Below are 24,530 nucleotides of genomic sequence, written 5' to 3'. Positions count from 1 at the left end.
CATGCTTTCGAGAGGGACGAGCTGCTTGAGCAGATAGACGAACTACATAAGCAGTTGCAAGTGGTCCAGAACGTGAACAAAGTGCTCGAAGAGGATGTGAACCAGAAGTCCGCTCAGGTGCCTTGAATAAATTTCAGTCAGACACCGACAATAAATCGACGGATTCCTTCGGTATCAAACGATCTCGTCTCTTTAAGATTGTGAGCCTGACAGCGAGTTTGCTCGAGAAACAAGCTCAAGAAGAGCGCCTCACAGCAGACTTGCGCTTCACTGCGGCCGAGCGCGAGATCGCTTTGAGGGATCTGCACGATGTACAGGACTCGAGTGTTTCGAGCCGAAGCCATTCAGAGGTAAAGCTCTCACAATTGAGACGCTAGGATTCCTCAAGATCGATCCGAGGTCAGACGGGTAAACGAGGGAAAATGGTGGGTACAGGACTGTTTATGCTTTACAGGAGTGTCTCCGGAGCACCAGCATCGGGAGCTCCATCGGTGAAGAGTTGGGTTTGCCAAATGGATTTCCTTTCCCCGGCGAGGTGCGATACTCCTTCCGACGTCCGGTGCTCCCGTTCCGTAATGAGTCCGCCCCCGCGGACAGAGACTGGGGACGAGCATGTAAAAAACAATTTTTTGGAAAATATTCATTGCAGAGACCGTACTCTCGGGCTTCATTCGATTGGGAAGAGCTATTGGAAGAACCCGAAGCTGGACCAGTGTCGGATTTCGAAGAAGCTCAAGCATCGATGTCTGGGAGGAGCTCAGTCGAGTCTGAGATGCAGATATCCGTGGACCTAGGCGGTACGTATCAGCCACATCAGTGAGCGCTTTGATTGACGGCGTGTGGTCGCCTGCGCGGCGCCCATAGGAGAGTTTGATGATCCCGGAGGGGGGGGAACCCGGTCAACAGCCGCGAGACAATCCACAGCCTCGACTGTTCGAGGAGTGTGTCTGCCAATGAAGAGTGAGGGAACGCTCACTCCTGTGGATCTAGCTTGATTCATCTAATTCTCGAGTTATTTTAGAGGCTCGGAGCGAGACATCGGACGAACTTGCGACGAGCGTCGTGGAGATTCAAACGGAGCAGCGACAGATCGAGACAGAGTCAGGAATTCTTGCATACCCTACTCCGAAGAGCTCTCCGAAGGGATGGAACGCTAATTTGTTCTCGGTGAGCAAATCTATACTTCTCTTGAGTTCTCGAGGAGCAGAGGGGCTCGCAACAGAAGTCCGAACAAATATCCAGCGTGAGAAGCTCACACTGGGGCCGGAGACTAGAGTCGGGAAAAATCCGGGGAACGTACCCGAGGGTCGAGGATTTGACGCTAACGAGCGCAACTACCAGGAACGAACGCTGTCAGGGTATCTTGCGATGCATCAGAGCTCGCAATCCGGCGCTCCTCCCTGCGGCGCATGAAAGTTGGCAGTATGTTGGCATGAAAGATATTCGGGGTTCCGGAAACCTTTGATGTTGAGCCCGGGATTGATTCGTAGCGGCCTTACAGGCTCTTCAGTCCGTTTGTCCTACGCTCTCGGGTCCCTTCCGTCGAAGAGCTCAAGGGAACATGGCATTGAGATCAATCTCAGAAAATTGTAAGCGGGGGAAGATTTGGGCCGAGGACGGCCACGATCAGACGGAGAGCCTCGCAGCGATCATCCGATCGGAGTCACCGACCGAATTTTCGCTCAGGACTTCCGGAGACGCACACTTAGATTGAGGAGAGAGGTTTTATTCGGGAGAAAACCCCCGACCGGAAGTTGAGGTGCCTCCAGAATGCGAAGATTTCAGTCGGCTATTCAGTGCACTTTCGTATTCGATTGGACACAGGGATGCTCGGTATACCCTAAGTTCAGGTATTAGGGTCGCTGATTCCACATGAGATCGATATCGAATGGAACATGAATAATAAATTGGAATCCAAGACTATAAAATCTTTCGAAGATGCTGGTAGTATTCCTTCAGTGCGATCGCGAAAGTCGACCTTAGAAGTATCGGCCCGTGAGAAAGTTGTGGTGGGTACGCAGCTCATACTGGTCTGATCGAAATGCGAAGATGACCGCCGATTTTGTTCCAGGACGCGCACTCATTCAACTGGGGCTCCTTCGTCTGCTGCGTACCCACTCCAAACTCGCCGGTTCGTCCATCCCCGAGGAAGGGGAAAACCTCGCGAGGCTTCCTCACCTATATGAAGAGTAAACTCCGTCGGAATTCTCGAAAACTCATTCTTAACTAAAGTCTAGCGGAAGATCACGCCAGACAAATCCGAGGCTCACGTCCGTAGGAGGTGCTCGTCGAATGTGAATTGCTTCCGTCTCGGACCTCTAAGCTTTTTCCATTTGTATTTTTGGCACACTGTATGAGGAAGAGAACCAGTCGTGGATTTTAATTTTATGTACGGAGTGGCTCGTCTGCGGCATGGCTTCGTAGTGACCTTGAAGTTGACAAGAGGGCAGAAGTTATGTTCGTGCTGATAATGTTGATCGGCAAGATGGTCCCCCTCCCTTTGCCTAATTTGTATTGTTCGCAGGCATCCTGGGATTCCTAGAAGATGGTCGGCTTCTGACCCGGTCAGAATAAGTTTCATTGTATATCCAGCGATCTAATGAATAAGAGCTCGTAGAAGCGCCAAGTTTGGTGGCCGCAATATCTTCGTGAGCAGGAGCACTATTGACCTCGAGAGGATGAAATATCCTGAATTCTATTGCATTAAAGTTAAACAGTAATAAGGGATAATTGTAGTACTGCGAGTCTGTGATTTGACTTCTGAGCATAAATTAAATGAATACTACCGACGAGAGCTCTTCGCCTGTATGAAATAGCTACCAGCCATTATCCGCAAGCTCACTGGTTACAATTCTTCCCTGCGTGCTCCGTATGAGTGAATTGACTTCTTTCCACCTTCTCACGTTTTATTTTAACATCGAAGACCTCTTAAGCTAAGGCGAGGAAACAATCATTCATATTCGCTACGAATATTGTAGTCACATTATGCGTCTCGCTATAGGTACTCCGCGAAGCCAAGGCCTTTCTTGTCGGCACTAAGTACGTGGTATAAAAACAAATGAGATGGAAAGACGATCTCTTTGTCTCGCCGGCATGGTTCCGCGGTGTGCATCTCGGCGACTTGTTATGGTGATTGGTTCCTGGACTCCGCCAGAGCTATCACAATCTCGCTGGTAGTCAATGTAACGTTCGAGGGGGATCGTCGAGATCCTTCGAAGCGTGTGCAGCTACACCAAGGAACGTTGTCAGTATCTTCACTTCGAGACGACCCTCATTTGAAAAACAATCGTTTTTCTTTCTTCGTCTCGGGTTGGACCTACGGGAACGAACCACTCATGAGCTCCCAAAGGTTCAGAGTTACGTGTGGATGAATGCCCTCTGCGCAGCGATACATGCTCTTGAAGATGGTTTCCAATGTCAGCGAGTACACTCACCCTATTCCCGAACAGCAGGATCCGACGCTGCTCGTCACTGACTTCTGATTTCACCTCCGGCTTCCCACCGTTGCCCGAAGCGCTCTCCGCCAGGGAGATGCTTGCCGTTGTCGTCGTTGTTGACTGCAATCACAATTTCATCATCGGATGGAACGGCGAACCGAGAAAAGAGTCAAGATATCTGATAGGGGGAGGGGCTCCTGGAGGCTCTGCCGGATTGACGTCCCTACAAGGAGGAAGTCCCGGCGGAGCATGTCTCTGCTAACGTTTACTCACCTTAATCAGGAGCTTCTGCCTGATAGCCTGCGACAGCAGCGATTGACGAGCGTTGATTTTGATGATGATCAAGAGATCGAGCCAAGTGCAGGTTTTATTGTGCAGTTCGATGGTCGGCAGCACGAGAGAGTAGTCGATCAAGTCTCTTATAAGATCTTTCTTTTCCTTCTCGCTCTTGTAGGTAAGCCTGCAATGTTGCCTCCTTTGCTCAGTACCTTTATCGAAATAGGCTTACTATCTCCGAACAATCAGAAAATAGCGTGTTATGACGAAGGTCTCGTGTGACCCACCTCATTGGGACCTCTGGTATTTTTATGTACAGGAATGTCTGGTTATTCGCGGCTCTCTCTTTCATCTTCTCAATGTCGTCGTGCCCGACCGGATTCCGATCCCCCTGTTGAAGTTACAGAAAGAACCGAGTTCATCAGTCACTTGCACAGAACAGATAAACATTCTTGGATAATTGCACCGCTTATTCTCGAATTCTTCGATTTAGACTCTGTGAACCAAGCTGCCTCGCTTGACAATCTCGTATCGTACCCGTCGGCGATCCTTTTTGCGCGGGTTTTCTTTCGGTTGCACGGGTACATCATCCCCGTCGACAGCTTTCTCTGTAAGACGAAAAGAAACTCGTTGGGATGATTCCAGGTCGGATTCGACGGTTTCCATCAACGCCGTGTAGCCGAGAGCCTAGATGACCTCTAACCTGCTTCTTTCCTCGAGAAGAAGAATGTCAGCAGCTTTCGGGAGAGTGCAGACGTCAGGCATATGCTTATAGGGACGATGTTGACCTCCAGATGTTCTTTCACGGAAATCCCTCCGACTGGTGCGCGTACTCGACAGAAGATGCGCAGCGCTCGCTGCCGCTCGACGGGTACGTGTGACGGAGCTTCGGTTGGTTGCAGAACGTCTCGGTAGACGTCGGTAGGAGTTTCGTTAGTCACCTGCAGGACCCAGCCTGATTTTAAAATTCATCTGCTCCGGGAATCAGTCAGCTTTCCATTCCCATTGGGATATCGAAGCGATTTGTATGACCCGACACCCGACGGTGGGGGGAAATGATCAGGTTCGAAAGGCCTCACCTTCATGTTGCCGAGTTCGAGTAGATGCTCAACGGAGTCGGTTGATTTCGTTGTCCGAGAATACCTGAACCGAGTGGGAATAAGAGACATCACGTAAGGTGGAAGGAGAGAATCTTTGCCCAGAGGCAATCGACCGGAAGATTCTGACATCGACTGATGATCTTGAGGAAATCGACTTATGATATGATCCTGGGCTGTCTCTTTCCGAGCGGGTCCGATCAACTAGGTACTCACAGGAAATTGCTCAGAACGATTTCCGCAATGCCGAGTTGACCGTCCTCATCGGTCAACTTCCATAGGGCATGCTTGAAAGACACCTCACTCCGACGAACGGTCGATATTTTGGTGTGCTCCAACAACTGTCGCTGGGATTTCCAAGCGGCAACTTGAGTTTCTCGATAACAGTTCACCTGGAACGATACGGTCGACTCTCATTCTCGTGGTGTCCACGCTATATAAGGCCCGGATCGGGCGATGAGTCGCATTATAGGGGCATCCCTCGAAATTATGAGGTTTACCATGAGAGTGAGATCTTCGCTCGTTAGATGTAGCTGTTTCTTCTTGACAAGAATCTCCTGCTCTAGCATGGCGAGCCTCTCTATCAATTCTTCGTCTTCAGGACTGGTTTCGAGTCTTCTCTGTGTTGCGAAGGCTTTCTTCTCGAGCTCTTTGTGCAGGGCAATCAGCTCTCTGGGGAAATAGAGAGGGATAAGGACGCTCGTTGATATAGATGAGCTAAGATCAATGAGGCCGACGGCAGCGGGAGACATTCTTACCTCGCCTTGTTTTGCAGACTGATGATGGGACCCCTCTGATCTTTGTCTTGTTCGAGTTGGAGTTCGAAGCGCATTCGTTGGAGACGTTCGTTCGCCTCTTTCCTCCGAGGCTCAACGTAGAGTAATAGGTTGTTCACGAGGTCGAGAATCATCGAATACTGCAGTGGATTCGTACAGACCTGGAATAGGAGACAGAGGAGACCTGATGAAACTTCCCATGGTTCCCCTCAGCCACTGTTTCCTCTGAAGAAGAAGCAGAACCGTGTTCGAAGGACCATCTGGGTAGTCCCGTTTACCTGGAGGTCGTGGTGGATGAGCGTGAAGGAGTCGACGGCCACCTCGTGTTCCCAAGGATCGTCGGGATCCTTCTCATCGGGCTGCGGAACGAGGTGGAGGCATCGCATTAGCTTTGTCGCAGTCTCATGCCGAGCGGACTCATCCTGATCTGACTCACCCATGGAGACTCACCAGAGGTGGCACTTCTTCGAGGGTCGCGGGATCGATTCCCTGCTCGCCGAAGCTTGCGTAAAAGAATTGGCATCCGCAGCGCGAAATTATTCTCTGCAGCTGAGCTTTCCGCTCCTCGCCGCCTTCTCCGCCGCCAACATCGGCGGATACGACTCCTCCGACGCTGTGACCTGACCCGACTATATCGGCGTAATCGGTTATATCTGTCTCACGAGCTTCGATGTTCTCCGTCGTCAGCCACTGTACGTCGTCCTCGGTACTGCCGACGTTTTCGACCGTGGCATAGTATTGCATACAGTCCAAAGTACCCTTCCAGGTCGTTTTCGGTACAAGATTGTTGTCTTTCCACACAGGTGTATGAATTCTTTGAAGGATTTGAGCTTTTGCAGCGCTCAAAATAACGTATCCTGGGGAATCACAGCCTCGGAGCATCACCTGTGGGTGAGTGTCGAATGATTCCAAGAACGGAATGTCCGCGTCGAGTTCCCGCCCGGTCGAGCTAAGTCGAAGGATGTCGGTACCTGAGAATTGCGTAGTTCGATGAGCCAGTTATGGCATAGGACATCGTCGAGTTGACATTCTTTGACACCTGTGAGGTTAACTGGTTCAGGGGTATCGACCGACTCCGTGAATACCAGATTGTGATCAACTGCGGAAGAGCGAAATATTTAGGAGAATCGCCGAAATCGTCGACATGGGGAACGGGACATAAGGAATAAGGTTTTGGCGTTTCGACCCATGCGTCAGACAAGGGAAACTGGGATGGCTCTGTTGCCCCGGGGGAATGAGAAGGAACCTCCCCCCAAATTCTAGATCATAGATATGTGATCAGAGAGATCTATCACCTGATTCGGCGATCAATTTTTCCAGCATGGAGAAAGCTTTGGATGACGACGATCTGTTCGCGCTGGCATTCGCCATTGAACTCCCTCCCAAGTTTGGGGTGGTGGAAGGCGACGAAACCTGCGAATAAGTGACGAGATGCTGAGAAACCGTTTCGAGGAGAAACCTTCCGTTTCCGTGAACACTGATCGGAGCATGCTCTGTGTAGGCCCCGAAAGAGATCTCCTATTCCATACTCCCTTCCGGAGAACCCTACAACCGCAGTTTTCAAGATGGCTCGCTTACTTTCCGACCGCTCTTGTTCGCTTGCTCCATCTTGAATGGCTTCAGAGCCTCGTTCGTCATGTTTCGTCGCAGATTGACGGCATTTATGAAGGTGTCGAACAACCCGAAAACTACGTCTCGGTTGTGTTTCGTCCAAGCGCCCTACACGAAGCAGAAATTTCATGTTATCAATTGAGTCTCTCGGAGATTCTCCCGTTCCACTCCGAAGGCCCCGTCCCTTCATTATCCCGTGAAGGATCATAGATAAACCAGATCGCATTTGGGGCGATCGATGCCGAGTACCTTGAGACCATGAACTGCCAGCCTATGCAGAGGCGTTTCGTCCGCAAGCGACTCAGGGACATTGTGCAGCTTTGTTTCTCTTCCGTAGGAAACGCAAGCGACGCTCAGGAAATATCTGGAATCGATTGAGCTCGTAGATTGGCCCCAAAGTAGGCAGAGAGTCAAGCTGATAGAGAACGAAACAGCTATGTGAGTCTCATTGCTAGAAATAGCCAATACCTTTTCAGAGCTTCTTCGTTACCCTCGTCCATATGATACAACCAAATATGGCTGCAATCGCTGAGCTCACAGTTCATGTAGACAGTGCTCCAACTGGGCTTTTGCCTGTGAACGAACGAAAATTCATGAACGGGTCGGGAACGAGCAGGGAAGAAAGGAGATTTGCGAAATGCAGGTAGTTGGTTGCAAGCCCAAATCCAAGGAACGGAATGTCGGCGAGAGATCACGAAGCATCCAATCAGCCTCCAGCTTTTGCTGCATCTGTTGCGATGGATGCAGCCAGCCGAAAACAGGGAGGGAGCCAGAGAACAACGTTAAAGCATCTACAGAACGATAGCCACTGATATTGTGATCCTCATGGGGAAGCGCTATCTAAATGGCGTTTCAGCTGCTAAATAGTGGATCGATGCCCCGAGCCGCCTCCTGGAGAGATGATCTTGGGGGGGACAGCGCAGTGTACTTCGGGCGACTGTCCAAGCCTAGTGCGCATTCGGAGCCCGCTCACTGCTCGTTGCTAAGGGACCGCAGGCCTCGGAGTCGAGCCTTACCTTATATTGTCAAATAGAAACACAATCGGTCCACTGAGAAAGCAGTGATAAAGATTCGCGTTGAGTTCATTTTTTCACACCGCCGAAGCAGAGTGAAACACCAGGCAAACATTATCCGAATCAAAGCATGACCATGTTCAGGATTCTCGGGATCCCGAAGAAACCAGAAATTCTCACTCCCTCATATCCGAAATCTTTATCCCACAGAGAAATGAGGAATCTCGTCTTCTACACTCATCACCCACCTCATTTGATTGAAATCGTTGCGTACGGCCAACATCGTCAGGTTATGTTCGCAACTCAACTGGAAGCGACCGCTGTCTAACTCGAAGCCATCGTGTTTGGCCAAACTCGTCCAGCAAGAGACCTGGAGAGCATTGTGTCCTTCAGGTTCTTCCGGGACTCATTTCATGAATACAGTCGAGTATACTATACTGCGCTGCTGAAATACTATACTGCGGCTGCATTGAAACTCACTTGGAAGCGATGAAGGGAGATGGTGAGGGTGACATTATGAAAATGTTTGGAGAGCTGGGTCTTACGCGGCCTCGTATTGCCGAAGAGCTTTCCGCGCCGCGTGAGCTTCGCCAGCCCTGCCACTATAGATTTGAAGTTCTCCAACCACCTTGGGCATGAAAAAAATTGGGCTGAGATCACCCGAATATCGTTAAGGGTTCCTCGCGGTGGCGAATTCCGTTCGTTCGAAATTGATTCCCTTGCTCCGCGAGCTTCCATTCCCTCACCGAATAGTGGCACTGTAAAGCAGGAGTCGAGGCGTGTCGTTGGGATCATCTTCGCCGTCCGTACCATTGGCAGCGGTTCTCGTTTCGAGAGAAACGCTCATGTCTACGCTCGTGGATCGGAAGGCTCGGTATGAATCATGTCGTTGATGGATGGAGTACTCTGGAAGTTTGTCCGTCGCGCACGGCATCATAGAATGGTGGTCGAATGGATTGGCTAGACAACGCCAAGTCAATTTAACTCTGAAAATCGAGCGAATGATGATAGCCTCGTGACAGTCTCCGGATAGTGACCTGAACGAGACAGATCCCCGACACCCTGGAGGCAATGGGAATCCTGCGATGGGAATGGCTTACGATAGTTTAAGATTCGGGAAATGCAGGAGATGACTCGCGTGATATCTACTGGCGGTGTAAATCATCTGATCCAGGTTTCCTTGACAGATTATGCGTCCATTGTGCCTGAGAAACATATGAGCATTGGTGACTCGGAAATCTCTCGGGGTCCATAGATCGAGGGAGGATGTGCGGCTCTGATTGCAACATCTCAACCGTTGGGGGAGCATGAGAGACCCTCACCAGTAAACCATAGCATTGGTCCAAGTAGTGTCCAGCATTTCCGTACAGTTATAAGGATTCAGCGAGGCGTGCTGAAGATAGGAAAGCCTGTGGCCGGACACGGTTAACTTGCCGTGGGTCAGGAGCCTAGCTTTATCCCACCATGGGAGAGGCGGAGACGGATCCGTTGACGGCTTGTTAATCAGGTCCAGAGCCAAATTCACCTGCAATCCGGAAGGTCGGATGAGTCTCGCATGAAACAGGGATGATGATGACTCTCGACGATGAGCAGGGAGAGCTTGATTTGATTCGAGACCTGAGCAAGAATGGGTTCCCAACAGCTTCCGTAGACCCACGTATACGTATTGAGGTCGAAAGTCATGTCGTAGAAAAATTTGAGCGGCGGCATGTTTCGTTCGATGATCCGATTCTCAAACGGTGCATTCAGTTCAACAATGCAAGTTCTGAAAACCGAGAATTCCGAGAAGATTGTGATAATTGCTCGCGGGCTTATAGTCTGCCCCTCTTGGAGCTTGAGCTAAATATTATCACCTCTTGGCACGCGCCGTTCCTTCTTGCTCGGCGCCCACGAGTTTCCCGAACCAATAGAAATCGTCGACCTCGACGAACTTCTTGGGGAAATCACGTAGAGAACACTCGATGCTCTGACAGCTACCGCTCACAACACGACACCACAGGGTTGCAAACTCGGTGTCTTCGGGCAGAGGGCTGTCGGGATGATTACTCGATTGAATAATTATTCAGCAAACAGGAGTTCGATTTTCATTTCCGATCCAGCGATTCGCAGTAGAACTCACCTATTCGGATTCAACTGTTTTATCAAGGCGACGCATTTTTCCATACCATGGAAACTGGGGTCAGCCATCGCAGAGAATTCCAAATCGCTCAAAACCCATCTGATCAGGGACTGTCGAGAGCTTTCGTATAATTGGCGTGATCTTTTGATGTATTGGTCGACGTTCATCTTGTCTAGGGCCTGCAAAGATTCGAAGTCCAGGAGCTCTTTCGAAAAGAGGAGTCTTGGGAAGCCTTCGAAGAACTTGAACCTTGAGCGGTTCATCGTCAAACCCCGCGGCACACGCAGACATCATGAGTCGAGAGGAAGCAAACGTTCGGAATGTCAGCACTCACTTGATAGAGCTCTCCAATTGTAGCTTCGGTCATAAGCAAATTCGATTTCCGGAATTCGTCTATTTTCAAATCCAGAGCGTGTCTCCTCTTACAGCTTTCGAAATATTCATCTTCCAGCAGCTGGTAGTTCTGCCGAAGTTTAACTTCGAATGGATCGTCCTGTATTTCTAGAGTTATTGATTTTGCGCGTATGGTGAGATCAGCGGGGAGCGGTGATTCTGATGTGAACGGTGATTTCTTTTTGCCGTGAACCAGCTTCATCCATTTGAAGCAGCTTATGAAATCTTCGCTGAAAGCCTCGGCGAAGTTGTAATCGTGAGGGAAGTCGATTCCGATATGTCCGAAGGACAACTGCCACCTGGGAAATACAGGTATGATTACGGACTGTGCACCCCATTTGGAGATGGGGAGAGGATGGTTCCCTTGCTGGGACCGTATCGCAAGAGAAGCGGCTATCCTGCTAGCCGAAAGGCGTCAGGATTGAGATAATGATTCATACTCTCCTTCAAATAATTATGTGAAGGTCAGGTATGAGAGGGAAGAACCGACTACCAGGAACTCAGAGAGATGCGATAAATTAGTTGGCGAGTCCTACCTCCTATTTTCCTCTTGCTCGAGTGCCCCCGAGTCCCTGAAGTGTTTACGGAGAACGCGACTTTCCTCGCTGATCGAGTTGAGAGCATACTCTATCTTCTCGAAGGTGAATATTTCGTGTTCATCAAAACGACAAATCAACTTGTCGCTGGAAATTTTCGCCTCGTTCGGTCTGCGTTTCCAGACGAAATCGTTCCCGATGAAATACATGCTATGCTTGGCGCTCAATCGGAACTCGAGAACAGAGTCTCCGCGGAATGCCAGCTTGAAGTTCTGGAAAGCGGGAATCGTCTATCGGTTGTCGTGTCCAAGGATTCGAGGATATTAGACCTGAACTCACAGTTCTTGATTTCTCTCGGGGAGCCGCACTATCCGACGGGGCTGCGCCGTTCCTCAGAATGGATCTCGTGTCGTTGATAAGCGTGATCACGTGGAGATAGGCTGTTGTGGTCCACCACAACCTTGACAGCTGGAGCAGATTTGGAAGTGTAAAATGAGACAGTCCCGAGTTTGAACAAAGGTCTCCGAGGGAGTTGGTTACATGTTACCTCTGCGAATTCCAGCGATATTTCCTCGGCCTTCCATCGGAAAATCATCGTTTTCACGTAAGCGTTTCTGTTCGCCATCAGTTTCGCCGGCAGAACCTGAAACCCGCGAGCTTAGAATTGAAGCGACATGAGGAGCGTACGGCGATCCATCGCGCCCTCTCGGAAAGTGTTGACCCCTGACCAACCTGATAATAAGGTCCCTCGTTCTCAACGACTTTCAATGAGCTCTCTTCTGCAAGGCACTTGATCGAGATCTTGTCCGCGGCAATCTTCAATGTATCCATACGCAAAGCGACGTAGTGGTTCACGGAGTTTGCAGCGAAGATGTTGGCGTTCGTGAATGTCAGATCAATACGAGTTTTCTTCTTCGTATCCCTCGGTGGATCAAGCTCAACATCTCGCTTGGATGTTTCTGAAAATTTCACCGGAGTTGAATATCTTCCCAGATCGTCTTCTCAGGTTGACGTTTCGCAAGACTATGGGAACGGGGTGTGGGCTAGAACGCAGCCCGTCCCTGGATGCAAAGCTCGGAATCCCCGCCTCTCTACCTTTCTCTTTCTGTCGTAGGATCTGGAGCAATTCCAGGAGTGCAGGCGTAGTTTCGATATGTATGTCATTGGTCGAGCCTTCGAGTTGGAACTTCTTGGCGGAGTCTTTCACCTGAACAACGCACATCCCAAAAGCTAGAGGCATTTTCCAGGCATGGAACTTCTTCAACGTTGATGCCTGAAATGATATAGACTAGCGAAATCTGGCCACAATGGTTAGAGCTTCTACTCCTCGGCCTCCCTGTATCGATGAGGTCAACTCACTGATTCGGGAATGCGCTTCTCGAGAATACACCTTTATCTGTTCCCGGATGCTCACCTGTATCGAAGGGAACGAGCCGATAGCGCATACACCGGTCGCCATCATCACTTCTGCGTTGGTCTCCCACCGTCCGCTCAGGTCTCGCTGAAGATCTGATCGATAGAGGATGCTTTTGAATAATCATGCTCATGAATGGTCGCTGGTTATTAAGAAGTGCTACCTGGGCGAGAGTTCTCGGGAGAAACATGCCACTCACCAAGTTCCACAGTGAATCTCGATACGCCAGCGTTGAGCTTCGGGGCCTTCACCTGAGCCTCGCCAGGCTTCAGAGAGGTCATGAGATCACAAACTTGGAGAGAGACGTTCACCGTGCGGAGCAGGAAATCGTCCTCTTTCCATTCAGTTTTGCTGCGGATGGTTGAGAAATGTAGGAACTCCACTGACTGAGATTCTAAAAAAACGACTGGCTGCCTGGCGTTTGGTGAATCGGATCCCGAGATACTCACGTCGGATTCACAGAATGCGGGTCTTGTCCACCTTTCGCGAGCTGCTCCGTTCTCTGGGCAGTAGCCCATCCGACCCAATAATGCATTTCGTCCTTGTTATAGTTTGCGTAGAATGATTGCACTTTCAAAGCTACCGAGAGATCACAATAATTCTCCAGAGTTGTCTCCATCTCGACTAGGGCCAGACTCGCCATCCTCGTCGCCTCTGAACTGAAGCTTGCGTCTTTCAGGACGATGTTGCAGACCTACGAGGCATGCAATGAATTAAACTGCGGTTCAAGATTGCGATTGCCTCCGGATAAATCGAATGTCTATCGAGACGGATCCCCGAATCAATGCTTACGGCTCCACTGTCATTGCACAACGAACTCGTCAGCTGATCCAGTTCGAATGACAGACCAGGCATCCAATTTTCTTTCATCACTTTGAAACTCAATGAACTCAGCGAAAAGTTCACCTGGAAGTTATAGACGAACTTCTTGAGAGTCTGAGTATTTCATCGCTCCACGATTAAGTAGCCGAGGCACTGCGGTTCATTATGAGGGGCATTTATGGCAGCTCAGCCGGAGTATCTCGGGTACCCACCTTTCGCGGCAGACGCAGCATGTGACGCCGGAGGCGCGCCCTCTTTGAATCATCCGCAGGCTCGGAAGATCTCCGAGTGGGAGACGCTTGGCGGAAGATCTTATGAATTTGCAGGTTTTCGCTTATGGTCAGTACGGGGTTCCGGATGTCAACTTCCAGAGATTTTAAAAGGAACGGGGACCCCAGAAGTATTGAAAGTCTGCACTCGGCATCGACGTACGCATTGGCGAGACAAGTATCACGCTTTTTATCCGGTTGTTTGAAAATCCGGAGAGCGGCAGACTTCACGCTGAAGTTTATCGAACAGGATTCCTTGTTCTTTGCGTAGGCGAATAAGGTGAGCTCCTAAATATAAAGGGACTTCACTTCAGGACGAGTTCTTCATCGATTGATTCGGCGGCGCTGACAGATCCATGATTCCGCTTACCTTGAACGTCGTGTGCACTAGAGAGTCGTTTCCACCATCCAATTGCATAATATCAACGTTGTACAGGTGCAACGAAATATTCTGAAATTAGATCAGGAGAACTAGAAGAGCTCCGATGTCAGGTTCATCACTCAGCGTGAGGATACGGCCACATCTAGGGGGAACTGATCCCCGGAAAGAATGGTGCGTCTCACCTTGAGGGCTGTGATTATGTTAGACGGCAGCTTCCCTTGCGAGTCCTGATTGTTCACAGAATTGGAGTCGTGCGACTCGCGATCATCTTCCGGGTTTTCCGATTCTTCAAGTAAACTGTCGAAGTTCAGCTGTAGGCGAACGTCTGAGAAACAGACGGCCACGAGTGATGAATAATCGTTGGAAAAAATGCAGGACGAAACCCACATCCGCTCGGCTTGCTGCGAGAGAAATCGACTTATTCTTTCAACGCGCTCTTCCGACTAATGTCAATTGAGATCGGTCTCCCGCAGATGGAACATATGATCCCCAAGCAGAGCACGGGTCGCTTACCAGGACCGTCCCATTCTCCAATTGGACATAGAGATCCTGTATGAAGAAGAACTTGAAGAATTTTAGTCGCCCGATCCGAACTTTGACGTTGAGCTTGCGTTGAATGTACCGAGTTATCAGGAACAGGATCAACCTGCCGGATGATTGAATCATATGTAGAGCTTGTAGTCTTAGCTACGATGTGATATCCTGGAAATTCTTACTACGCAAGTTCTACCGTATCCTCGCGAAAGCGAGGGCTCCGCGATATTTCAGAGTCACGAATCCCCCTCCGGCCACTGAGTGGGATGGGGCATCAGCAGTTACGCTTGCCAAGTTCTGAGGTTGGAGTGGCAAAGAATCGAAGCGCTCTCACAGCCAGGCTCCCCAAGCTCTTCCCATGGCATATAACTTCCGGAGCATGATCCTTTCCTCAGTGAGGAGGGGAGATAAGATCTCATCGATCTCTCATCTCATCGCGGGAGGATCGAGGTGAGAAGACCAAAGGTCTAAGGTATAGGTATTTGTAACTTTGCGAAGGGTCGACTACGTGAAGCGACCAACACGGGCTCATCCTCTCGGGATATGTCATTTGTCCCAATCGAGCTTTTCCAAGCAGAGAAAATCCTTTATTCATTGGGGAACGCAACGAACCTGTAGATCACAGTCCCGGTCGCGGCGGCGAACACTGCCAATCCGACCAGGAAGATCAGTGAAGCCAGAAGCATTGTGTCTGGCTCCTCGGCACGAAATGTCTATTGAAGTCATATATCGTTGGTGCTCTGATCACATTCTGGAGTCAGCTAACTCGTATGCCCGAGGTGCTTCCCTCGATAATCCGGAGCAAATCTGGATACTTCGTTTCACCGATCTCTCTCAATTCAGAATGGTGCGAAGATTACTCCACTCCAGTTTACATCTGTTTTCTTCGAATGGGTGGCGCCATCTTGATACGCACTCCACTCACCGCGAAGATATAAAGCGAGTGTGTGACTTTGGCGCGTAATTCGAAATTGACAGCTCAAACATCTGATCACCCTCGGGACATTCCCATAATCGAGGAATGGATGATCTGAATACTTGGACGAAACTTCATATTTTGGTGGGATCAGCCACGGACGATACATGTGTCGGAAGCTCGGGGCTTTTTCTTTCAGCAGGCGTTGTGTATCTGGCGAGGCGAATGGGAGGGATCACCCAAGGTCGATTCAGATCTGAGGGGGCTCAAAGTGGCCTTTCAACGATGGCAATGATTGTCCGAGTTCTCCCCCTACGATGGACCGATGCAAAGTACTCTCGCTTCCCGTCACTCGTCCCAATATCGGTTGCGACGACGTACAATTCCGCCTGGAGTAGCGGAAGTACCTATACTCTACTTACAGGTGTTATCGCCTTCTCGACAAGAACGCGAGGAGACTAGAGACTAAACTTGAACGAGCAGGGATGTTCTAGCAGACTCATGTATTTTCTTCGCGGTTTTGACAGTTGTTCCCTTCCGTTCGCGGCATTGTGGCGCCGGAGATGCGGTTTGAGTGTCATCGTTCGCGTAGGCTGTCGCCGATGGAGAAGAATCGTATATTCATGCTCGGAAAGTCGCAGACGTCTATGTGCCGCTATGTCCCGAGGGACCAAAAGCTGACGCATATTTCCCATGGCCTACCTCGGGATGGTACGATTTGAGCGAGTTGTCCGAATCGCCACGTTTCTCCGAGAAAATTGGCTCGCATCTTGACTCCCGAAACGCGTCTCAAGCGAGCTCTGTATTTTAGGCCCGGAGAGAATCTGGAGCACGACATGGTCGTCCGGACCTGATTTGTGAGCAGCTGATAGCGCTCGAATGATCTATTTCGCTCGATTTCGTCTACGATGACCGAACGCGGGAAAGTCAACCCCAATGAGAACACAACGAGAGTCACGGAACGGTGCACGCAAATGCTGTATGACGAAATCGCTGTTCTATCCGATGATTCAGAGCGGAATCATTTCGATCTCAAATCACTGTCCGGGAAAACTGATAGAGAGCTTCATGCGATCCGCAAGGTCGCCTCTCCGTCTATCTATACATTCAGCCCCACTCGTCATCCGAAACCGGCGATGCATGATGTGCTCGGGGCCGAAGAGACGCCTGCAAGATTAAGCCGCGTCGTTCCAGAGAGCGATCCGTCATAGAGGTCTCATAGCTGGCTTCAACTCTTCATTCTTCGGAGCTTGCTATGAGGAACCCTTTGGTCAATGATATGACTGCTCGGAGCGGATTCGCGGATACGCTGAGCGAGTTGACGTTCCTTATGGGGACATTGTGATTCTTCTCAAAACCAGACAGGAAGGGAAAAAGAAGCGAATCGGCTCGTCACAGTCACTTGTCCGGATGCTCTGTGTGGTGGAGCGAGTGTACTCTGTGGAGAACCGTCTTCTTCAGGCTTTTGAGTTTGCTCTGATCATGAAAGCGGCTCCGTACGAGCGCTTGGGATCATTCATTCTGTCCTTATTCTTCCAATCAAGCGGGAGAGACTCTCAGCGCAGCCGCGAGCTCATTCCGGAGAGAATTTCTTCCTCGAAAGAAGGAAACCGATCTCGATCCGTCCACTATCGTAATCTCCTTCTATTCCACCGCCTCATCCCTCTGAAAGAAGCCACCTGAACGAGTTAGAGGTTTCGCTCCTCTGAGCAACCAGAGTGTCCGGTGAATCTTCCTTTGTCTCAACATTCGAAACACACGTAAAGTCGCCGCACCGAGCACGGGGAAATAGACTCGGTGGATCTTGTGCGACGAACATCCTCGAATCGCCCTATTCTTGAATAATTCTCTGAGGGATCAGGAATCCGAGGCCCGGAGGAGATCGAGGATTTCCCCAAACCAAAGTATCCACCAACTCGAAGACATATTTGGTAAATTCATCGCATTTTGAGGAGAATCTAAACATTCCGTCCGACAGTTTTAACGACGGAATCTCTTCACGGATCCGAAGGCATAGGATTGAGCCTCAGTTCTTGCTCCATAGATCCCGCGGTAGCCGACTTCGGAGTGGCGGAGATGACGGGGAAAGAGGCAACGTTCGTGCTCGCCACCGTTCACCAGCTCACCACGTTACTCCTATGTCAAGCGGAAAACGTCTGACGCCGAGCTAGCCTGCGCCTCTCAGCTGGGCGAATATTACGTCTTTACTGTGATTTTCATTTCATTCGTTCCGGAAATCGTCGTTGCTAACGCGCTTCGAGAAGAGAATTCTCAAAGTGAAGGCTGGAAGTTCCGGAGAATTCTCAACATGGAATCGTCCCCTGCCACCGCAAGCCAGCGGATTTCGCTGGGCCTACAACTCTTGAACTTGAAGGTGAGCTCACTCGATTTCCTTCCGATTCGATGCGTTTGAGCATGGATGATCCAGAAACCCGAGACTTTAGAACACATCCAGCGAGAAGCTGTTTCGGCGTTCGTTACGCTCCTAGAATAGTGAGCAGGGAAAAAATCAACTCAAAAACATATGCCATTGTCAAGTTTTCGCCCGTGCTCATCGAGCCACCTAAGCTGCCACCGGCGCTGCGCTGCAACCGCTCTCGCTGACTATTTGGGAGACAGACAAAGCTGCTCCGACACCATGTCCTGTGACGGCGGACTGTCTTGAGCGGAGTAGTTCTATCCAAACCATCGCGATGGAATACATCGCGCTCCAGCGAAGAGCGTCCGGAAAATTAGCTCTCCGAGCTCTCCTGGCCCATTTGCAGAGAAACTGGACAATCCAGTGCCACAGCGATTGGCCGGATACAGAGTCCGAAAATATTCTCTCCGAAAACATCACACGTCTGATATCGCAGTCTGTTTCGCATCGGGACGGTCTCGAGAGTTTCAATACACGAATATTTTTGATATTCCGCCTTGTCTTTGAGGAATCGCGCATAGTATCGGTGTCTGTTGTCTGAGACTGTTTTGCGGTCGACGCTGCTGCTGAGAACACAAACAAGGAGAGTGCGCTGGTGAATTAGATCGTGTTGCTGTTGTTCTAGACGTGGGTTCAAAGATCTCATCTCTCCCTATCGAACACTCATCCTTCCGCCGCGCATCTTCTCCTCGCTATACTCGTCGTCCATCCGAATTTCTGAAGCGTGAAAAATTGATGTTGCGATGACTTCGGTGTGATCCGGATTCATACGAACGTCTATTCCCCGACGTTCGACCCACTTGATAGAGACAAACGAAAAACCCAAGAGTGCACCACCAAACAGAGCCCCTTTATCGACGATTATCGGAAGTGCTCGGGCTATCATGAGCCTGCATTTCAATTGTGTCTACCGAACCTGTTCACGTCCCTCCACGGAGCAACCTAACGAACATTCGATCTTGGCGACGCCGAGTTTTTCGTCCGCGCCATGTGGAATCTTTCGAAGAATCACATATAACAGAACTTAGAGTTACCGACTAGAATTCCTACTCCATTCAAGCCTTCTGCGAGCCGGAACACCGAAAAAGCACCATCGTCGAAAAAAGTCATGCGACTTCAAATATTTTTCGTGGCTCGATGACGATCAGCCTGTGGGATGGCCGCGTCGGGTCATGCTTTCAGAAAAACAATGAGTCAGCGATTAGATCAACGGTACACTAAGTAGGCTCGGTTCTGTCATAAAGGACCCTTGCTCCGGTCGAAAGTCCAGGAAACATCAGTATTCGGGGGAGATGTTCACCCAATAGTCCGCGGACTTCTACCCGGAACGCTTCGGATCGCAATAGACTCCAGCGTCCGAGCGATGACCAATAAACGATTCGCCAATGAATTCTTCTAATTCTTGCAGTTCCTGTTCCTTGGACACGTTGCGATCGCATCATGGTGAGTTTAAGTTTATGTTCGAGCTCTGCTCCTTACCCGTTCCTAGATTAACAAGCATGCACACAAGTCTGATGCCTGGAATTGCAGCTTTACGGCGTTGGAATATCATAGATCACGCTTAAGGCTGGGAATCATTCATGGCAATTTTCCCACCCCATTGACATCCTATGGAGAATCGCCCGGGAATACTGTGAAGAGTCACTGCTTTCGGCGCGACCGCGCCAACTTCCCAGCCCTAATCATGCTTATATGAGACCGATACTTGTTCCAGGATCATGATGATGGGGCCTGGCGGAACCGCCTATCTTTTCCACACAAGTGTTCTTGTCATGCTCATCTTCTACGGCATTCACTTCCGAGAGAACCCTGAGCCACTCTTTCTCGTAAGTGTCACCCTGGATTTCGATAAGGAACTGATCCCTAGGATCCCATCTCGACTTAAGCCAATGAAGCCTCGCCTTGGACGATGAGTCACTCCAGTACTAGATATCGCCCGGCGAAGCAAAGCGCGCCCTCTCGTTTGCTTCAGCAGAGGCCTCATCAATGATGCGCCCTTTCGCATGAATTACTGAGATCGTCGGATTTCCTATGGATGTCTCAACTCGACCTCTCGACTGCAAGTATTCGAACAGATCGAAGATTTTCTCCGATTGGGCTAACTGGCCTCACCTTGAAAGACATTGGATCATATCGCCCGGGTTCGGCGAGGCTTTGTTCGTCACCGTCTGCCGTTGGCTCTCTCTCGCGTCGCAGGGCTGAGCGAGGCCCTCGCTTACGAGACGCCCGAAGAAATCAGCCGCCACTCGACAGCAGACCACTCAGCCCACGCAGCATTTCTGGATCCTGTACCCTGTATGGAATACGGAAGCCGCGTATCGGCGACTCAATGTTCTGCTTCAGAAGAAGACTCATGGCCAAGGAGCTTCGACAGAGCAGCCATCGGATTCTCAAGGGTTTGCTGGAATTTTCAAGCTGTTATCTGTCTCGGGGAAGGAGAAGAAGTGTTCTTGTCATCGAATTGTCGGAGCGGATGCGGCCGCCTCGGAGTTTCGGATGGAAATAGATGTTCATGCGAGGAGTCTCGTCGTCAAGAGAACTCTTCCAAGTTGGTCTCCTGGCTAGTATCTATTGCTCAGACTGAGTTAGATTCGTTGTCTGAGCCGAAGGCCGAGGCTTCCCGGAAGAGAGGATCTCGGAATTTTGAGGATTCGAATCGGCAGCGATCTATTCTCCTCGCCAGGTTGAAGGTACTTCTCAATCACGATATAGACTATAGGGGCGCCGCTCGCGATCAAAGTACCGGGACAGCAGAGATACGAAGGAGCTGTCCGATCCTCAGATTCCGCCCGGGTCGGCGCGCCCATAGCCCGGAGTCCCGGTCTTTAAGGTTCTTGTTCTCTTTTTTTGTCCCATCAATAACGGGAATATCTCTCGACATTGCAGGCCGTGTGCGTCGAATCGTTGGCATTCGTGCTGGACCTCTTCCTGATAGCTTTCTATGCGCGATGGTTTCTATCGGTGATGATGATATTGATACACATGATCTTCCGGGTGGTTGCGGGCGTCGTTCTTCTGAGAGAACACCAAGTTCGCGGAGGCCCCATCGTCCAATCGGCTCGTGAGTAATTTAAAGTCTTCAAGTCTTTGCATCTCCTAGAAGCCTCTGTACGCAGTCGCCGCATCGATACTCAGCTGCGCGCGGGAAACTCGTCCCCGCCTTGAACTCGACGTTTCCTGTTCGGTCACGAATTTTTTTCTTGCAGTCAGGGGGGTGATCGTTGAAGGGAATGCGTCCTATGACGACATCGATCAAAGATCCCAGCCTCACATACCGGTGCCAAGGCACACGACGGATATGGGGAATCATTAGGAATTCTCTCAACCTAACTCAATCCGCATGCCTGCACGCCGAGACAGAGACCCACCTGAAGCAGGCCATTGGATCAGAGATCATCGCTCACCGCGGAACGCTCGGAGCGTCCTTCAAAATCAAAGCACTGGATCCAGCGGCATGTCGCGACATACCATGTCGCGTCGTTGGCAGGGACTGCCCTTGAAAGACTCCGGACTCTAGTCATGAGCCGTCAAAGAAGACTAGAAGCGATCTCTTTCGAGCCTTGCATAATGTCAAGCGCTCTGGGTGATTGAACTCAACCAAGATTCGCGGCGGGGGCATGTAGATATCCACTTGACGGACTGATTGTGGGCGGAGTGAGGAGTTGACTGAAACTCATCATCGTCTCGGACTGCTTAATACAGTTCCTCCATCGGTTTTTCATCTCTCGCTAGCAATATTCTCGCCGGGATAGATCCCACACAGCTCCTGATCTTTTGCGTTTCGCGCGCCGGTGTCTGATGTTCGACAAAAACTGTATATAACGCCGTCTATTGACGGAACGTCGATGCGCGCGTTACACTGATGCCCGCATATATTCCGATAGCACCATGACTTTCAGCGGAGCAAGTTCTTCTCACATTGTATACACTCTCCGATTGACTATATCGGAGCACGGCGCTCGCCCCAGAACCCTCCTCTTCTTATCAAGAGTTTCTGATGGAAATTTCTAGAGAATCAGGACTACGAGAGGAGCCTCGAATCTGCCGTAGAACCGCCCTTGAATCTTCACTGTGGTTACAGGCGCTTCTTCGCGGCTCCTCTTTTTTTGCCGGCACTGAAAAGTAAACATTCTCTATCTTCAATCCGGGTTTACGAAGATGTGTATGTTTTCCGAAAGTCCCAAGCCTAACTAAGAATAGCGTGAATTATTAGCGTCAGTCTGCTCATGGTTCGCGAATTTCGAACTTTTCCTTGGGGGGGAGTCGTCGCAGCTGGGAGTTTTCAAACCTTCCCGTTTTTTGGCCTTTAGCCGGGAACGGCATGATAACAGAGCCCGTCTCTCTGCGTACTGCTGATAAAACCCCCTCGGGTCAAGATTCGGACCATGAGAAAGCTAAACTTTCCTTTCCTTCAGATTTAAATAAAGACGTTTCTGCTCGTCATAGATCAGCAAGAATAACATCCCCAACTTCGACGACTCCCCCCCACGGAAAAGTTCAAAATTCGATTTTTTGTGAACCGTAAGCTGACTGACGCTAGTACTTCCTACTATTCTTAGTTAGGCTTGGGACTTTCGAAAAAGATCTTCGTAAACCCGGATTGAAGGAAGAGAATGTTGACTTGTTAGCTCCTTCGTAATTCCGAATCAGGACTCTGATGTGACGAATCGGTGAGTGTATGAGGAATCCGTCGGCTGAGAGCGGCAATCTGCGCGAGAAAAAATACCCACAGGAGGATATTTTTTTTGTTGAATATTCATCCATCCCAAATAAATTTTTGTTCAAAACTAGTTTGTCCTAATTTGGCCTCGCTGAATACCCATCTTGGAAGGAGCTTCGTCCGTCCAGAGCCCGAAGAGCTCGACGGGATTCGGATTACGCTTCACATCCGAGCGGCAGCGGGGGAAATTCTCAATATTGCTAAGATCTTTTTTTTCGGGGAAACCTTCGGAGGCGAATCGCACTAGCTTACTTCTACCCGACTGGAATCGATTTGTTTATCTATGGACGATCTCCGCCCGTGGAAAGACACTCGCCACACCTCCGACGCATGGAATTTCATGACTCTCTTTGACACAACTTCCTCAAAATTACCTGAGGAGTCTATTTCTGGGACAGCGAGTCTTTTTTTGACAGGCTTGGGAGGGCATTGCCTCATTCCGATTTTATAATGTATCATTATTATTATTATTATCATCTCGAAAATTCAGCTTCATTGGGCTCCCCAAGTCGACATTGCACTTGATCGAAGGTCAGCCGCAACCGGCCGATGGAGCGGATAAGGAAGCGAGGAGCCCAATAGGTCACATGCAATGATCATCCCAGGGAAGAATGAGGAGCGTGTGAAGATCAGAATGGACGCGAAAGATCAATGGAGGAAGCCAGAATTCGAGGATTCCCTCCCTGTGTGGAGAATATCGATATTTCTGAGCAAGATCAATTTATCGCTCCACCTTCTATACATTTCTTTGGGCCGCTTGAGAGAAGCCCTAGACAGTGATCCAGGTACCCATCGAGGATTTATTGAGACCGGAGAGCTCGTAATCAGAGAGGTCTAAATTGGAATCGATGGTTTCTGCGCGGATCGCCATCGGAATGGACGGCATATTTCATGGCGCGATTTAAGAGCATGATCTTTCCGAACTGTCAGTTTTGGACAATCGTCGGTGATGAGAAAGACGAAGACAGCAGCGGCCTCCGACGCTGTATTTAAATCGAATCGAAGCTTGATCCGCTCACTCTGTCTCGAGTCGTCAATCAGTCAGGACTCGAGCACGTCGTCGGCAGAATGAAGCTACTCGTCGCACTTTTAATTTGCGGCTTTTCCACCGATATCGCCTTCTCCGACGAGCGTTCCGAGGTATCCTCTGAACACTCTTCGTCTAGCGAAGAAGAGGAGACGACTCCGAAATCGGACTACGCGAAGATTCCTCGCGACCAATACCCCACAGGAGTGGCTCTCGCGAGCGCACCGTACCGTCCGACGTACGACGAAGCAGCCGAGAAATTGGCGCGCAAACTGAGCGAGGAGAAACTGCGAGAGTCAGGCCAAGAAGAGTGGTCCGATGAAACTAGACCCGGAGAGTATTCTGCGGAGCATGGCAGCCAGTCCGAGGAAGATGCTTCGAGGGAAGAACCGCTCCCGAGTGTTTACGAAAATCGGCGAGATCAATCGGTCAACCCGCGGAAGCCACACGTTCATTCAGCACAGCACCAAGCGCACAAAAGACAGCAAGTGCTCTTCGCTCTGAGCTACCTCAAGAACATGATGGCCGACCCGAAAGTAGCGAGGAAACTTCAATCGTCAACTAAACACAAGTTCAAGCGAGAGATGCGGCGACTCGAGACTGAGATCAAGTCGATTTCATGGGACGAGTTCCACAAAAAACGTGTCGAGCTAAATCACCAGTGAAATCGTGATTTCTTCGGAAATGAAAGAGCAAGAATTCGTCTGAGCAATCATGAAGAAGAAGGTCAAGCTCTAAGACTCGTGATCCTCTCACGGGATCTCCCATG

The 24,530-nt window shown here is 50.1% G+C and overlaps 3 protein-coding genes across 3 annotated transcripts in view; 2 read left to right on the top strand and 1 right to left on the bottom strand.

Moving 5' to 3' along the window:
• The window catches only part of LOC100898418 (uncharacterized), a 3,627-nt gene extending 905 nt beyond the window's left edge, over nt 1-2,722 (top strand). Inside the window, exons 3-8 of the mRNA XM_003743890.2 lie at nt 15-117; nt 198-350; nt 455-535; nt 650-797; nt 1,022-1,167; nt 2,072-2,722. Of these exons, the coding sequence (XP_003743938.1) occupies nt 15-117; nt 198-350; nt 455-535; nt 650-797; nt 1,022-1,167; nt 2,072-2,230 (790 nt within the window). The 3' untranslated portion in view covers nt 2,231-2,722. The remainder of the gene's footprint in view (nt 1-14; nt 118-197; nt 351-454; nt 536-649; nt 798-1,021; nt 1,168-2,071) is intronic.
• A 339-nt stretch (nt 2,723-3,061) lies between these two features.
• hob (bridge-like lipid transfer protein family member hobbit) lies at nt 3,062-15,451 on the bottom strand. The gene is made up of 41 exons (XM_029111614.1): nt 15,292-15,451; nt 14,659-14,791; nt 14,328-14,546; nt 14,134-14,214; nt 13,707-14,051; nt 13,465-13,578; nt 13,122-13,366; nt 12,872-13,023; nt 12,673-12,767; nt 12,354-12,531; nt 11,991-12,217; nt 11,806-11,901; nt 11,598-11,726; nt 11,259-11,548; nt 10,664-11,021; nt 10,330-10,508; nt 10,064-10,240; nt 9,828-9,975; nt 9,533-9,735; nt 9,311-9,415; nt 8,957-9,196; nt 8,691-8,838; nt 8,459-8,580; nt 8,214-8,246; nt 7,666-7,770; nt 7,447-7,561; nt 7,165-7,305; nt 6,882-6,999; nt 6,558-6,685; nt 6,037-6,471; nt 5,865-5,945; nt 5,569-5,747; nt 5,311-5,482; nt 5,027-5,202; nt 4,793-4,856; nt 4,417-4,654; nt 4,251-4,321; nt 4,001-4,104; nt 3,711-3,897; nt 3,435-3,557; nt 3,062-3,316 (listed from the first exon to the last, which is right to left on the bottom strand). The coding sequence occupies exons 1-41, from the start codon at nt 15,363-15,365 to the stop codon at nt 3,272-3,274; spliced, it is 6,573 nt and encodes a 2,190-aa protein (XP_028967447.1). The 5' UTR covers nt 15,366-15,451; the 3' UTR covers nt 3,062-3,271.
• A 2,339-nt stretch (nt 15,452-17,790) lies between these two features.
• LOC100898127 (uncharacterized) lies at nt 17,791-21,327 on the top strand. The gene is made up of 5 exons (XM_003743888.1): nt 17,791-17,969; nt 19,423-19,457; nt 19,729-19,840; nt 20,901-21,075; nt 21,221-21,327. Exons 1-5 carry the CDS (start codon nt 17,904-17,906, stop codon nt 21,325-21,327), a joined length of 495 nt encoding a protein of 164 aa, XP_003743936.1. The 5' UTR covers nt 17,791-17,903.
• Nucleotides 21,328-24,530: the final 3,203 nt, after the last annotated feature.

The sequence above is a fragment of the Galendromus occidentalis genome, unplaced genomic scaffold (genome assembly GCF_000255335.2).
Source record: "Galendromus occidentalis unplaced genomic scaffold, Mocc_1.1 scf7180000077452, whole genome shotgun sequence".
In the NCBI taxonomy this organism is placed as follows: domain Eukaryota; kingdom Metazoa; phylum Arthropoda; class Arachnida; order Mesostigmata; family Phytoseiidae; genus Galendromus; species Galendromus occidentalis.
The sequence above is the reverse complement of the archived record's forward strand: the minus strand, read 5'-3'. Positions and strand labels throughout refer to the sequence as shown.

What these genes read in the sequence shown, in the direction of transcription:
- hob (XM_029111614.1), bottom strand. Translation starts at nt 15,365, where the DNA reads ATGCTTCTGGCTTCACTGATCTTCCTGGTCGGATTGGCAGTGTTCGCC. An exon ending in ACCAATGCTATGGTTTACTG is followed by an intron (nt 9,416 to 9,532) that starts GTGAGGGTCTCT and finishes TATGTTTCTCAG; the next exon opens with GCACAATGGACGCATAATCT. An exon ending in TCTCCCTTCATCGCTTCCAA is followed by an intron (nt 8,581 to 8,690) that starts GTGAGTTTCAAT and finishes AATGCTCTCCAG; the next exon opens with GTCTCTTGCTGGACGAGTTT.
- LOC100898127 (XM_003743888.1), top strand. Translation starts at nt 17,904, where the DNA reads ATGGAATCGTCCCCTGCCACCGCAAGCCAGCGGATTTCGCTGGGCCTA. An exon ending in TACAACTCTTGAACTTGAAG is followed by an intron (nt 17,970 to 19,422) that starts GTGAGCTCACTC and finishes TAATTCTTGCAG; the next exon opens with TTCCTGTTCCTTGGACACGT. An exon ending in ACCCTGAGCCACTCTTTCTC is followed by an intron (nt 19,841 to 20,900) that starts GTAAGTGTCACC and finishes TCGACATTGCAG; the next exon opens with GCCGTGTGCGTCGAATCGTT.